This window comes from Physella acuta, unplaced genomic scaffold (assembly GCF_028476545.2).
Source record: "Physella acuta isolate Inbredline_101_S28 unplaced genomic scaffold, ASM2847654v3 ptg000201l, whole genome shotgun sequence".
Taxonomy (NCBI): Eukaryota; Metazoa; Mollusca; class Gastropoda; family Physidae; genus Physella; species Physella acuta.
In genome coordinates this window covers 454,069-470,404 of record NW_026731720.1, presented here as the reverse complement: position 1 = coordinate 470,404, position 16,336 = coordinate 454,069, and the positions used below count along the sequence as shown (strand labels likewise).

The window sequence follows — 16,336 nt, the reverse complement described above, 5'->3', positions numbered from 1 at the left end:
GTGTACTGATGTTAAACTATGTAAGAGTTGCGGTATAATTTCTATTGCCAGAAACAGCTTTCTGTTTAATGATGTCAAAATATAGGACGTGGGGTTAGGTGTGCTTGTCTACTGTCGTTGTTCATTTTTCTATAGATACTGTTGTAATGATGACCAGTGATGATTTGCTTCCTATTTTGATTTTTCTAATCATCAAATCTGAGATTCCAAACTGGTTAGTTCTCATGTTTTTTCTGACTTTTTATTCTAATCCTATTTAGGTAAACACATTCTTCTATTGGTACACTTGCTGTTGTGTAGGTAGAATTTTTGGATGTATGATGTTTATTGAATGTTTACTTTAGAAATGGTATCCAATTTTAAATTCCAGGATGGCAAATCTTGTTTACATGCGGCATTTTCATTTTGCCAAGTCATCTGACGATGATGAGTTTGGGTAATACTTCAGTTGTATTAGTTTTAAATATATTACACATTTGTAGCATAGCTAACAAATTTGTGGGTAATACTTCAGTTGTAGCATTTTTAAATATATTACACATTTGTAGCATAACTAACACATTTTTTTTTTAATTATGCAGTCGATTTGTTTACTTATTTTTAAATGGGTCTAGTTACTAACAATATGAGAAGTGTTCTATTCTTTATCTTGACTTTAGAGCATTGTCTGAGTCAGCTATGCCCCTAAAGTGAGATTAAGGTTCGCTGTTTAACTTTGTTAATCTATGTCTTGTGATTGAAGATAAAGTTGAGGAAATGTAAATTTAATTTATCAAACAGGTTTTACTTGGCCTCTGTGGAAGCAGCACTAGAGCATATTCGGACTGGAAACATTAAAGAGGAAATAAAACCACTGAAGGTAAGGTTTCAACTGCTTTAATTTAATAATGGATTGGATGTGTTTTTTTTTACTCGGACTGGAACCATTAAAGAGGAAATAAAACCACTGAAGGTAAGGCTTGAACTGATTTAATTGAATAATGGATTGGATGTGGGTTTTTTTTTATTCAGACTGGAAACATTAAAGAGGAAATAAATGTTTGAACTCCTTTAATTGAATAGTGGATTGGATGTGTTTTTTTTTTATTCAAATTGGCCACTTATTTCATCTTGAAAGATCTTTATTTATTGTGGTGTTTATTGAAAGAATAAAATTTAATTTTTAATCAACATTTTAAAATACATGTATCTGTATCAAAATTATTTTTAAAATATCTTAAGAGTTGTGTTAGGATTTTTAAAACGTTTGAATTTGTGCATCCGACAGAGGGAACGATGGAACAGTATCCTTGTCACTGATCCTGCTGAGACGTCGTCCTCTTCCTCATCATCATCCACATCATCACCAGCGAGACAGATCTCCCACAACTCTATCATTGATGAGTTTTTTAAGGTGGGTTAAAATTGTAAAACAATTAACACTAATTATGTGGGCCTATCAGTACATAAATGGATGTTAAAATGTGTTGGGGGAAAAAGTTGTTGAAAAAACAATGTCACTTGAAAAATGAGATTAAATTTTGTGACTTCTTTTATGGATGACCCCTAAATAAATTATCTTAAAGGATATGGCCACAAGGTGATAAAATGTCCATGTCTTAGAGATGTTGTGATAAGATGTAGCAATGGTGTAACAAGATGTAAGGATGGATTAATAAGATGTAAAGATTGTGTAATGAGATGTAAAGATTGTGTAATGAGATGTAAGCATGGCTTAATAAGATGTAAAGATTGTGTAATAAGATGTAAAGATTGTGTAATGAGATGTAAGGATGGTTTAATGAGATGCAAAGATTGTGTAATGAGATGTAAGCATGGCTTAATAAGATGTAAAGATTGTGTACTAAGATGTAAAGATTGTGTAATGATATGTAAGGATGGTTTAATGAGATGCAAAGATTGTGTAATGAGATGTAAGCATGGCTTAATAAGATGTAAAGATTGTGTAATGAGATGTAAAGATTGTGTAATGAGATGTAAGGATGATGTAATAAGATGTAAGGATGGTGTAATAAGATGTAAGAGTGGTGTAATAAGATGTAAGAGTGGTGTAATAAGATGTAAGAGTGGTGTAATAAGATGTAAGAGTGGTGTAATAAGATGTAAGGATGGTGTAATAAGATGTAAGGATGGTGTAATAAGATGTAAGGATGGTGTAATAAGTGTAAGGATGGTGTAACGATATGTAAGGATGGTGTAATGAGATGTATTTGAATGTCCCAGCTGGTGCAGGAGGGCGAGGAGAAGAAAGTGGAGCAGATGTTGGAGAGACCCCAGAAGACAAGTGAGGAGATCTACCTGCAGCTGTGTCACCCACTGTGTTCTTGTGACAGGTGTGACAAGCTGCTGTCTACCTTACGGAACAATTCCAACCTGGTCACAGCCTACACTAGAGATAACAGGGGATATACAGGTAGGTCAGCTACACATGGGGGGGGGGGGATAGACAGGTGTGACAAGCTGCTGTCTACCTTACGGAACAATTCCAACCTGGTCACAGCCTACACAAGAGATAACAGGGGGTATACAGGTAGGTCAGCTACACATGGGGGGGGGGGGGGGGACAGACAGGTGTGACAAGCTGCTGTCTACCTTACGGAACAATTCCAACCTGGTCACAGCCTACACTAGAGACAACAAGGGATATACAGGTAGGTCAGCTACACATGGGGGGGGGGGGGGACAGACAGGTGTGACAAGCTGCTGTCTACCTTACGGAACAATTCCAACCTGGTCACAGCCTACACTAGAGACAACAAGGGATATACAGGTAGGTCAGCTACACATGGGGGGGAGGGGTGGATGACAATTGGTAGGTCAGAAGTGGTAAGGGGCACATAATTGGGTCAATAACAAGTGATTCTATGGTGGGCAGCAGCAGTGTGTCATGCTGTTAAGTCAAGCTGACATCAAGAACAATGACCATTGCTGACTCTTAATGAAATCATTAAATCTTTGTGATTCCAGCCCTTCACATAGCTGCCTACTATGGCCCCAGTAATTAAATCTTTATGATTCCAGCCCTACACATAGCTGCCTACTATGGTCCCAGTAATTAAATCTTTATGATTCCAGCCCTATACTTAGCTGCCTACTATGGCCCCAGTAATTAAATCTTTATGATTCCAGCCCTTCACATAGCTGCCTACTATGGCACTAGTAATTAAATCTTTGTGATTCCAGCCCTTCATATAGCTGCCTACTATGGCCCCAGTAATTAAATCTAATGAAATCTTTATGATTCCAGCCCTTCACATAGCTGCCTACTATGGCCCCAGTAATTAAATCTTTGTGATTCCAGCCCTTCATATAGCTGCCTACTATGGTCCCAGTAATTAAATCTAATTAAATCTTTATGATTCTAGCCCTTCACATAGCTGCCTACTATGGCCCCAGTAATTAAATCTTTGTGATTCCAGCCCTTCACATAGCTGCCTACTATGGCCCCAGTAATTAAATCATTAAATCTTTATGATTCCAGCCCTACACATAGCTGCCTACTATCTTTAGTAATTAAATCTTTGTGATTCCAGCCCTACACATAGCTACCAACTATGGCCCTAGTAATTAAATCTTTGTGATTCCAGCCCTACACATAGCTGCCTACTATGGCCCCAGTAATTAAATCTTTATGATTCCAGCCCTTCACATAGCTGCCTACTATGGCCCCAGTAATTAAATCTTTATGATTCCAGCCCTACACATAGCTGCCTACTATGGTCCCAGTAATTAAATCTTTATGATTCCAGCCCTTCACATAGCTGCCTACTATGGTCCCAGTAATTAAATCTAATTAAATCTTTATGATTCCAGCCCTTCAGATAGCTGCCTACTATGGCCCCAGTAATTAAATCTAATTAAATCTTTATGATTCCAGCCCTTCACATAGCTGCCTACTATGGCCCCAGTAATTAAATCTTTGTGATTCCAGCCCTTCACATAGCTGCCTACTATGGTCCCAGTAATTAAATCTTTATGATTCCAGCCCTTCATATAGCTGCCTACTATGGCCCCAGTAATTAAATCTAATTAAATCTTTATGATTCTAGCCCTTCACATAGCTGCCTACTATGGCCCCAGTAATTAAATCTTTATGATTCCAGCCCTTCACATAGCTGCCTACTATGGCCCCAGTAATTAAATCATTAAATCTTTATGATTCCAGCCCTACACATAGCTGCCTACTATCTTTAGTAATTAAATCTTTATGATTCCAGCTCTACACATAGCTGCCTACTATCTCTAGTAATTAAATCTTTGTGATTCCAGCACTACATATAGCTGCCTACTATAGCCCTAGTAATTAAATCTAATTAAATCTTTGTGATTCCAGCCCTACACATAGCTACCAACTATGGCCCTAGTAATTAAATCTTTGTGATTCCAGCCCTTCAGATAGCTGCCTACTATGGTCACAGTAATTAAATCTAATTAAATCTTTATGATTCCAGCCCTTCACATAGCTGCCTACTATGGTCCCAGTAATTAAATCATTATGATTCCAGCCCTTCACATAGCTGCCTACTATGGCCCCAGTAATTAAATCTTTATGATTCCAGCCCTTCACATAGCTGCCTACTATGGCCCCAGTAATTAAATCTTTATGATTCCAGCCCTACACATAGCTGCCTACTATGGTCCCAGTAATTAAATCTTTATGATTCCAGCCCTTCACATAGCTGCCTACTATGGTCCCAGTAATTAAATCTAATTAAATCTTTATGATTCCAGCCCTTCAGATAGCTGCCTACTATGGCCCCAGTAATTAAATCTTTATGATTCCAGCCCTTCACATAGCTGCCTACTATGGTCCCAGTAATTAAATCTTTGTGATTCCAGCCCTTCACATAGCTGCCTACTATGGCCCCAGTAATTAAATCTAATTAAATCTTTGTGATTCCAGCCCTTCACATAGCTGCCTACTATGGCCAGGCTCTACTGATTGACTTGCTGATCAAGAATAATGCTGTGGTAGATGCTACAGACTACTTGGGGTTAACTCCCTTACATCTGGCTTGTCAGAGAGGCTACCAAAATGTTATGGTTAGTTTTGTGTGAATTCCAGTTGAGGTTTTTTAAGTTCTCTTTGATAGATTCAGCTTATATAATTTTAAACTGTCTCAACTGTCAGTATTGTTAGCACCTGCTTTTGTCTCAGGCTCCAATAGCAGTAAACTTGTGATGATACTGACATAGGTGGTGGGGGCTTTAAGTATGGCAACTAATTACTTTATCTTGTGTATTCCATATTTATTTTGTATTTAGAATACTGCGATCACTTGTAAATAATAAATTACCCTAAAATATTGACTTTTATTTTTGTATCAACTGTGATTTTGTTTTTAAATCTAACAAGTTGAGATTTTGACATTTCAATTCCCAGTTGCTCCTCCTGCACTTTGGAGCAGACGTGATGATGACAGACAACGAAGGGAACTCAGCGCTTCACCTCAGCTGTGCTAATGGACATGAGGATGTGAGTTGTGTACTGTAGAGATTTTGTTTACGCAAACCCCTCCCTTATATTGTGTGTTACCTTTGTTTACTCAAACCTCTCCCTTATATTGAGTGTGTTGAGGATGTGAGTTGTGTACTCAAACCTCTCCCTTATATTGTGTGTGTGTTGAGGATGTGAGTTGTGTACTGTAGAGACTTTGTTACTCTCCCTCTTATTGAATTCACATAAGTAAATGAAATGCTTTTTAGTATTAAACTTTTGCAGTTTTGTATGATACATTTGACAGTTCTATTGTTAAACATTTAATTTTTACTTCCCAGTGTGTGAAGGCTCTGGTTTTTTATGATGCTAACCTAAGGAGACTTAACATAAACGCCCAGAATGAGGTTGGAGACACGCCCCTGCATTTGGCTGCCAAATGGGGATTTGGTAAGTCCTGGTTTTTGGATTTACTTTGATTTCAGTAAAGGGACGTTATACAGATTAGGACTCATGTCAACATGTTTATGTTGTTGTTTTTTTTTTTATGTTTTTTTACCATTGCAAGAAACATTTAGAATTATAGTTGCCCCTAGTATGATAAGTTGTATCTAACCAGCCCATTTAATGTATCATAAAGCAACTATATTTAGAATTTATACCACATCCACCTGTCCTGACAAAGTATAACAGACAGACACTGATGATGAATCAGCCCTTATGAAATCTATTCAGTTGGTCATCAACTGAGGCATTCCTTTTTGGGATTGTTCCTTAGTTTGGTAAAAACCTTGCTAAAAGTAAAGTAATGAAAAAGGCTGTTTATAAACAATACACGACAATTTGAAGTGATGACATAATTGAGTTTCAGCTGAATAACTTTGGCCATTATCACAGCTAAAACAGCATGCTTTTGTTAAAATTGATCTGGCCTGGTCCTAGCTTTGAAACACACCCTGTGACAACTGTTAGCATTGAATCTGAAGTCAGCCTTGATTAAGGGGTTAATCAATACAGAACTGCTTAGTTCCCAGAACTGGCAAGTAAATGACTGGCCTTACAACTAACCAGCCTAAATATTAGTATGATTATGTCATCAAATTTCACATTTTTTAAATGTTTAACTTTAGTATAGTTGAAACTACAAATTTACTTGATTTGTTATGGTTTTTAATAGAATTTTTTTACTATTGAATTTTCAAGAAAACATCGTGAGGACTCTGTTAGAGAATGGTGCTGACTCAACTGTCTGTAACAGGAAAAGGCAGACTGCTATTTCCTTGGCCCAGAATGTCAAAGTTCAAAGGTGGCTGCAAGTCGCTGCTGAGGGCGTAGACTTTCTGGTTTTTAGGCAGCAGGTAGCCTTTGTCTCACACCACTTTCCTCTGTTAGATTCATTGTGCTGATTTTTGAATCATTTCTCTGTCTACTCAACCCTAATGTAATAACTCTCTTACATTAATATTTACCTTAAGGCTTAAATATTAATATTGGCCTTACCAGCAACTCATATCTTGGAAGAGAATGGAAAAATAATAAAATAGCGGAAGATTTTGAATATTGTTTCATCATTGTTTCTGGTGTCCAACTTACAGCTGGCCAAGTCTCCAACATCCCCACGCTCCCGGTCATCTTCCATATCCTCCAACACACCGTCCACCTCACGCTATTCTGGTCAGCGACCTGGTGACCTGCATGTGTATGAACCAGAACATTCATCCTATCATGTCCAGTCCGTCTCACTAGAGGACCCAGCGGAGGCAGACAAAAGACGGAAAAAGGAGAAGTTGTTTAAAGCCATCATAGAGGGAGATATTCAGCTAGTAAGTCTAGCTGGTTATAGCTGTAATATAAGGAGATATTCAGCTAGTAAGTCCAGCTGGTTATAGCTGTAATATAGGGAGATATTCAGCTAGTAAGTCTAGCTGGTTATAGCTGTAATATAAGGAGATATTCAGCTAGTAAGTCTAGCTGGTTATAGCTGTAATATAGGGAGCTATTCAGCTAGTAAGTCTAGCTGGTTATAGATGTAATATAGGGAGATATTCAGCTAGTAAGTCTAGCTGGTTATAGCTGTAATATAGGGAGATATTCAGCTAGTAAGTCTAGCTGGTTATAGCTGTAAAAAATGGAGATATTCAGCTAGTAAGTCTAGTTGGTTATAGCTGTAATACAGGGAGATATTCAGCTAGTAAGTCTAGCTGGTTATAGCTGTAATACAGGGAGATATGCAGCTAGTAAGTCTAGCTGGTTATAGCTGTAATATAGGGAGATATTCAGCTAGTAAGTCTAGCTGGTTATAGCTGTAATGTAGGGAGATATTCAGCTAGTAAGTCTAGCTAGTTATAGCTGTAATACAGGGAGATATTCAGCTAGTAAGTCTAGCTGGTTATAGCTGTAATATAGGGAGATATTCAGCTAGTAAGTTTAGCTGGTTATAGAGATTACAGTGGGAAAGTTGAATATCCCGCTGTAAGTCTAGCTGTAATCAAGTGTTGCTTTACATTCTTACTCAGTATTTTCCAAGAATTTATAATGAGACTGCATTAACTCCTGGCACCAGATACTTCCCCAGCAAACCTAAATCAGATGGAAATGTTTTAAACGATAAATCTACTTTGATAATGGGGTTCAGGATATATATCGCTTCCTTAAAGTGTATTATGTCAATTGTTTTACAGGTGAAATTTTATTTTGGTTTGGAGGATGTGGCTTACAACCCCAACAATGAGGAAGAGGATGATGAATCTCTCCCTCCTCCCTCCTCCTCCACCTTGGCAGACATGTGTCACCCCCTCTGTCAGTGTGACAAATGTACAGGTATTCAGAAGGTCAGCTTCAGTTTCTATGTTTGTTTCAATTATAGACACATTTGATTATCTTAGTCACCAAGCCTGTTGCAAATTTTTATTGTAGCTTTCTGTGCTTTGTCTTTATTGATTAACTCAAAAGAGCATTAAATGAAAAAAGCAGTAACTAAAAAGAACAGTTACATATCAGTAGCTAAAAAGAGCATCCCCCCCCCCCCCCAACAGGTGTCTCGCAAGTCGAGGGAGCAGCTGAGTGTCAACCTGAAGACGTCCACGGGCTACTGCCCCATCCACATGTCAGTGCTACATGGGCACTCAGACATCGTAGCCCTGCTGATATCACTCAACGCTGACATCTGTGTACAGAACCACAAGGGGCTCTCACCTCTACACCTGGCCTGTTGTACCAGGAACAGCTTGGTAAGGAAATAAAACTTTATACAGTATTTGCAGCGCAACTTTTTTCATAGTTTTTTTTTAAGCTTAGGGCGTTATCTAGGTTAAGGAAAAAAATTTGATAAAATTGTTAATTTTCCTTAAAGTACTATTAGCCCTTTTAAAAAAAAACCTTAGAGACCAAATAAAACCAAGGCTTGTTAAAACATTAATAACAAAACTTTAATCTGCTTTCTACACCATATAAAAATCTAAGAATCGAAGTCTATTCTAACTCGTCTACCACAAATACACACCCTAACTCTAACTTGTTGGAATGTAAATATTTTTAGTAACACCTAAAAATCTTTTTTTTTTTACATTTGAATTGTTTTTCTGTTTCATTTTGCCACCCAAATAAATTTTCTTTGCTAGACTTAGATATCTCAATAACATTTTGTTGGTGTTTTGTCAAAAGTAATTTTGTGTTGTAGATTACAGACATGCTGGTGAAGGCCGGAGCTAAAGTTGATGTCCAGGAGATGAATGGGGACACACCCCTGTTGATTGCTGCCAGTAATGGTTTTCTCAATGGGGTACAGATTCTTGTCAAGGTGGGTTCTTCCTACTGCTTAACTCTTGTCAATATCATCTCATCATTGTTATCTCCCTTTTTCTAGTCAGCTCTCCATCGCTACTAGGGTGCAAACAACTCACAGAAACAACACTTGTTAAAAATACACTTTGGTGGGAACATGTCCATTGTTGATCTTTTACATTCAATATTTCATGGTAACAATTAATAGACTTATTTTTGTACAGAGTTTTCTGTTATAGAAACAATTCTTTCGAGTCCAATGCTAGTTTGAATGTAACAAATCATAAAGTTGATACAGAAACAATTCTTTCCAGTCTGGCGCTAGTTTGAATGTAACAATTCATAAAGTTGATATAGAAATAATTCCTTCCAGTCTGGTGCCAGTTTGAATGTAACAAACCATAAAGGGAACACAGCCTTACACGAGGCAGTCAAGCGTGACCAGGGTGACACTGTGACCATTCTGCTACATGCTGGAGCTGACACCAGAATTGTCAACAAGCAAGGGAAACTACCCATAGATTTGACTGATGTATGTTCACATTTCAAACTATTGTTTTTTTTTATTTTTAAAATATTTTTATTGTAGGATATTTTGCTAAGGTGCTACACAAAAAAAATATTTTAAAATATCAATGTTGATTATGAGAGAGTTAATATTTTGCTAAGGTGCTACACAAAAAAATTATTTTTAAAATATCAATGTTGATTATGAGAGAGTTAATGACTTGACTCATTAGGACCCAGCCCTGCATGCCTTGATTGAGACAGCCACGTTCAAGCTCAATGAGACAAAATCACAGAACAGCAACATCAACAACCAGCAGAACAACGCCTTAGGTAATACAGCATTCAAGGGGTCCCTACAATTATGTGAACTGTGTAGTTTTTTCTTCTATTGTATGGACATTATCAGAGATAGTGAATATTTCTTATGAGATCTTACTACTTTCAATCTTCTTCTTCTTCTTCTTCGTTCTTAATTATTAGTGTTGAAGGGGATCGAGATTTATCTGCCAGTGGGTTTGAACTCGAGACTTTGTTTGAATTTATCAACCATGAGCTTTTTTGCCGACTCGAACACGCTTTCAACACAATTAAGCGTTACGTGTCAACTGGTTATGCGCCATTAAGGCCATTGACTCCGATTTCAGCCTGCTTTTCTTTTTGGATTTGTTTCCATAGCCTTTGTCCAACCAAGAACAAACTACAAGGCAGCAGTTGTTTAATTTTGGAGTTGTCTCTCCTAGAAGAGTGGCTGTCCCCAGCTAACGAGCCTCATCTGCCCGAGGGTTCGAACTCGAGACTTTTCGGTTTAGCAACCATGAGCTTTACCGACTCGACCACGCCGACCCCTTTCAATCAAAAAATATTTTATTATAATTTTCACTTAACAGCTGTAAAGATATAGCAACATAAATAAATAATATGTGTTTGTTAGTCTCAAAAATCAAGTTAAATGGTTAATAACTAATTATGTCTAAGTTCATAATTGTTCAATATTTAAACTTTAATTAGTGTATTTAAATTTGTAACCCACCAACAAAATGTTTTGATGTTCCAGAAAATAAACACCAGATCAGCATTAAAGAGTTGTTTGCAGCATTTGAAGAAACTGACCTCCACACCCTGCAGCGACTGACCGCTTCCATCCGCTCGTTTGACCCTAAGGCCAGCCTACGCAGGACTGTCACGCGGGACAAGAGCTACCCCAAGCTGGACGTCATACGGCGCAGCCATTCCATTCTGTCTTTCAACCATGGGTCACTTAGGAAAACTAAGTCAGTGGACAAGGCTGACCCCTTGTATATCTACTCACTGTTTCAGTCTCAAAGTTTGGACCAGATCTCCAACTCAGGTTCTGCTAGTGATGGCAATCTTACTCCAATGGGAGATAATTCAAAGTTTCAAACTTTTTCAAGTGAGTTACCAGACCTGTTTTCTCATCAGATGGAAATGAATGAAAAGGAGAATTTTTTACAAACTTGTACTAAGTTGTCCTGTGAAAATTCACTTTCCAATAACCAAATGCCTTCGTTAATGGGAGATAACTCTCAAAATAAAGCAGTTGCTGAATCAGCTACTGAACCTGACCAACATAAACCCACTGCAAATTGTAGGGATTTTGTTTGCAAGGGAGGTAATTCATCCAACAACTATAATTCCAACACAGTAGCTGAACCTGAGGCTAATGGGGACAATTCTGGCAGTGCAAATAACTTTTCTACTGGAGTTGCCAGTCATGAGAGAAGTCCTAGGCAAGTTAGAGAACATGAGGAGGTACCAGCTGGGCCATCAGCCGCTGCTGACCACTGCTCGGATGGAGATCTCTTGTGTGAAAATATTGGTGTTGGAGGCAGCAGGGATATTTCTAATGAACTAAGCAAATACAATGTGGAAGTCTCTGATTTTCAGGCTTCATTGAATATCAAAACTAATGCAGTTCATTGTGATGAAGAATTAGACAAAGGCAGGATAAAAGGGGAGTTTATTTTAGAAAGTGATCAAAAAAGTTTAATTCGTATTAGAGCATTAGCTAATGGCATTGTGGAGTCAATATTGAAAGCCAGCATTGCAGAGGTTTCTGGGTTAACACCAGACGCGGCAGTTGATTTGAATTCAAATAACAATTGTACCAAGTTTTTCCTCCAGCATTCTTGCACTGTGGAGGCTGACCCCACACCAGGTGCCGTGCCGAGTTCAGTGCCAGATGGGCAGGTGAAACCACAGACTTTCATGGAAACTTGTCACACCTGTCCATCCCACCTGCAAAAACAAGCATCATTGGAATCTGAAGTATTGGCCAATGGTGTTGAGGTTAGCGAGCAACAGCTCCACAATGATGTGGCCACTACACAGGCCATCAATGATGTGGCCACTACACAGAAGGCCAACAATGATGTGGCCACTACACAGGCCATCAATGATGTGGCCACTACACAGGCCATGAATGATGTGGCCACTACACAGAAGGCCAACAATGATGTGGCCACTACACAGGCCAACAATGATGTGGCCACTACACAGGCCAACAATGATGTGGCCACTACACAAAAGGCCAACAATGATGTGGTCACTACACAAAAGGCCAACAATGATGTGGTCACTATACAGAAGGCCAACAATGATGTGGCCACTACACAAAAGGCCAACGATGATGTAGCTAAAATCATTTGTGACCCGGAATCATTTTTTGATGATTCTGACCCAGATACAAGTCAGAGTGATGAGGCTCACAGCCATGTTGAAAGCTAAAGGAACTCTTCTGTGTAGAAGAACACAAGTTCTGTTGTTTAATCCCCAACAACACTGTGTTACTAACACATATCTTAAGCATTGTGTACACAGGGCAGTACTCTGTTTATACTGAAATATGTTGTAAATTATATCACTGTAGAGAGAGAGAGATGTATTCTCAAAAAGAATATACCTTATTTTTATAAAGCTAGTATCTGTTATCAAGATACCAATAAACCTTTGATCAATGTTATTTTACTTGTTTTTGTTTCATCGTAGTTATTTATAACAAGATTTAAATATTGCATTGGATATGTTAACACTCAGGTCACATAAATCAAACACCCTTGTCCCCAAACACCCAGGTCACATCACCCAAACAGCCAGGTCACCCAAACACCCAGGTCACATCACCCAAACACCCAGGTCACCCAAACACCAAGGCACCCAAACACCCAGGTCACCCAAACACCCCAGTCACCCAAACACCCAGGTCACCCAAACACCCAGGTCACCCAAACACCCAGGTCACATCACCCAAACACCCAGGTCACCCAAACACCCAGGTCACCCAAACACCCAGGTCACCCAAACACCCAGGTCACATCACCCAAACACCCAGGGCACCCAAACACCCAGGTCACCCAAACATCCAGGTCACATCACCCAAACACCCAGGTCACCCAAACACCCCAGTCACCCAAACATCCAGGTCACCCAAACATCCAGGTCACCCAAACACCCAGGTCACCCAAACACCCAGGTCACCCAAACATCCAGGTCACCCAAACACCCAGGTCACCCAAACACCCAGGTCACATCACCCAAGCACCAAGGTCACCCAAACACCCAGGTCACCCAAACACCCAGGTCACCCAAACACCCAGGTCACATCACCCAAACACCCAGGTCACCCAAACACCAAGGTCACATCACCCAAACACCCAGGTCACCCAAACACCCAGGTCACATCACCCAAACACCCAGGTCACAACACCCAAACACCCAGGTCACCCAAACACCCAGGTCACCCAAACACCAAGGTCACATCACCCAAACACCCAGGTCACCCAAACACCCAGGTCACATCACCCAAACACCCACATCACCCAAACACCCAGGTCACCCAAACATCCAGGTCACATCACCCAAACACCCAGGTCACAACACCCAAACGCCCAGGTCACTCAAACACCTAGCTCACATTTTGCTACTGTAAATCAGATTGCAACTTTTTTTTCTTTGTGGTAAAACTATGCAACAATTTACATATTTAAAAAAAAAAATTCTGAATTTACTTTTTTGTATTCTGTTTTTAAAATCTTTCAATTTTTTAAAAATAAGTTTATGTTTTTTGGAAATATTTATTTATCAGTAATCGACTTAATATTTTTGTGATTTTTATTATGTTTTTGGACAAAGCATTAAAAAGGTAAAATATCAAAATTAATATAGAACCTGCCAAAAATGTGTTCTATTGCATCAATTCCCTTAACTGCTAGTGCAAAGGTCTAAATTTACCTACTTTGACTAAGAAAGTATTGGACTATTAATCAAAATTTCTTTATACTCGTTTACTACAAATAAATAATGTGGCACTAATTAATATGGTTGTGAGACAGTATAATTAATCAATTTACCTAAACTAATTATAATTTCATTTATAACTGAGGAATGGCAGAAATGTTGACGAAATGTTATGATAGACTTAATGTTTCTTGTGCCAGTGTTATGTTAAGATTTTATTTATCCAGAACTTAAACCTATACAAATAATGCTGGGCAATACATTTACTTTTATTTATATATATATATATATATATATATATATATATATATATATATATATATATATATATATATATATATATATATATATATATATATATATATAATGTATATATATATATATATATAATGTATATATATATATATATATAATGTATATATATATATATATTATATATATATATATATATTAATGTGAAATCACATTTTATTTCAGAATAATCTGATAAGAGTTAAGAATTTTGAAATTTAATGTTTAATACTGTTGATCAATCAGATGAAAGTGCTGTCCTTCGGCTAAATACAGAACTGGGGTTGCTGATCTTTGCAGAATTATTTTCAACAAAACACTATCCTATTGTTTGATTCTTGTGATACATGTTTACACTTTTTATATATCCAGTGCCTGAATGTTGTTTTATCATGTAAAGGAATGTTACTGTAATTTTAAATGAAGGTGAATGACTATAAAAATGTGATTTGTTTGTGTCAAAGGTAACACATTTGTGTTAGAATTTTAGTCAGATCCTGCCGAACCTGCTACACAGTCCAACAAAGAGTTAAAATAATGTATGGAAATAATGTGTCACTCCTGACCTACCTCTTTATTTTATTCTGGTATGGATTACATTGAGCTATACAGATGTACATGAATTAGTAAAAAAATTTACTTTTTGTTATTTATTAAGATGTTAATAATAACAGATGTACATGAATTAGTAAAAAAATTAACTTTTTGTTAATTATTAAGATGTTAATAATAGTTAATATCTGTATATTCTTTTGTAAAGAAACATGAAACCACCCGAAAAGAAATTGAATATTCCATAATTTTTAAAAAATTTCTATTGATTAACATTACAAAATCACAATTTTTATTATTTTACTTTTTGACAATTAATTTTTATGAGCAGTTTTTTTTTTAATTCAGATTTAAAAATATAAGTTGAAAACAAAAACTGTTATGTGGCTATTGCTAAAATCCTTGTTATTAAAAAAGTCATGCTGTATATAATTAAAATGCTATTTTAAAATTAAAATAATTGTTTTTACTTACTATGTAGCAAATATTGTAATCGTGCTGAAAAACACAAACGAAAAACAAACACAACACTCATAACATACACACAACTTAAATGCAAACATAAACGCATAGTGCTCACAGTTTAGCCCATGGTGCCAAATCGCACCCTATCCAAGCGCCGGTGGACGCGCCTGATTCAGTGAATGACTATAAAACCCCCAGCTTGTCCGCAAACGGAAACTTAGATTAATAATTAGTAAATAGTACGTTCAGTGTATAAGATAAATAAAAGGCAGTATTTAAAATATCCGTGTTTTACCTACCATATTGCACTTTATCAATTCATGCTTTTTTTTTCAGTACTTTAAATTTTAAAAATTTACAATAGAGTTTCATGACTAAAACCATTGCGCACCTAATGAACGTGATGACACGTCTATAACAGTGCGGAATAGTTGATTAAAAATTATAATTAGCAAACATGATGTTTAGTGAATAAAATAAATAAAATATAGCCTTTTATCAATCCATGCAAATTATAATATTCCAACAATAATGTCCTCTTACAATAATGTCCTCTGCAGATTTGTATTCACATTTAGCTAATTATATTATTCCAACAATAATTCCTTATTGGGGATTTTGCATTCACATTTTTGTATTAGCGTGAGTTAAGTTTATTTTTAAATTACCTCCCTTGGAAAAAAAACCAAAACAGTTTAATTAATTAATTAATTAGATCGACCCTACTATTATTAAAATGTACCCATTTTTTCTAGTAATCAAAACGAAAATGCTATTTTACATTGATCCATTTAATATGTTTTAGCAATTCGCGTGTATTTAATATTTTCTTTACGTTATGCAAAAGAGTAAAAACAGTGGCAACTATAAAATACATTTAAGTCGTTATATAAAAAAAACCTTCTCTATGATTAATAATAAGACACTGTGATGCAAGTGAAAAGCACGATTATGTGATATGTATACTTTTATGGTTCCAAAATCTATAGCGAGGACGGAATGACTGGCAGCGTCATTATATTATAGATTCGAGAAAGTTTAGGG

At 37.0% G+C, this 16,336-nt stretch overlaps 1 protein-coding gene across 1 annotated transcript in view; it reads left to right on the top strand.

The window, feature by feature from the left end:
- LOC131937166 (ankyrin repeat domain-containing protein 27) overlaps window positions 1-16,336 on the top strand; it is an 86,161-nt gene that overhangs the window by 5,115 nt on the left and 64,710 nt on the right. Inside the window, exons 12-26 of the mRNA XM_059294371.1 lie at window positions 136-214; window positions 371-436; window positions 781-859; window positions 1,268-1,393; window positions 2,224-2,413; window positions 4,904-5,043; window positions 5,384-5,476; window positions 5,779-5,887; window positions 6,641-6,795; window positions 7,033-7,260; window positions 8,119-8,268; window positions 8,473-8,667; window positions 9,117-9,236; window positions 9,594-9,752; window positions 9,961-10,060. Coding sequence (XP_059150354.1) covers window positions 136-214; window positions 371-436; window positions 781-859; window positions 1,268-1,393; window positions 2,224-2,413; window positions 4,904-5,043; window positions 5,384-5,476; window positions 5,779-5,887; window positions 6,641-6,795; window positions 7,033-7,260; window positions 8,119-8,268; window positions 8,473-8,667; window positions 9,117-9,236; window positions 9,594-9,752; window positions 9,961-10,060 — 1,989 coding nt within the window. The remainder of the gene's footprint in view (window positions 1-135; window positions 215-370; window positions 437-780; window positions 860-1,267; window positions 1,394-2,223; window positions 2,414-4,903; window positions 5,044-5,383; window positions 5,477-5,778; window positions 5,888-6,640; window positions 6,796-7,032; window positions 7,261-8,118; window positions 8,269-8,472; window positions 8,668-9,116; window positions 9,237-9,593; window positions 9,753-9,960; window positions 10,061-16,336) is intronic.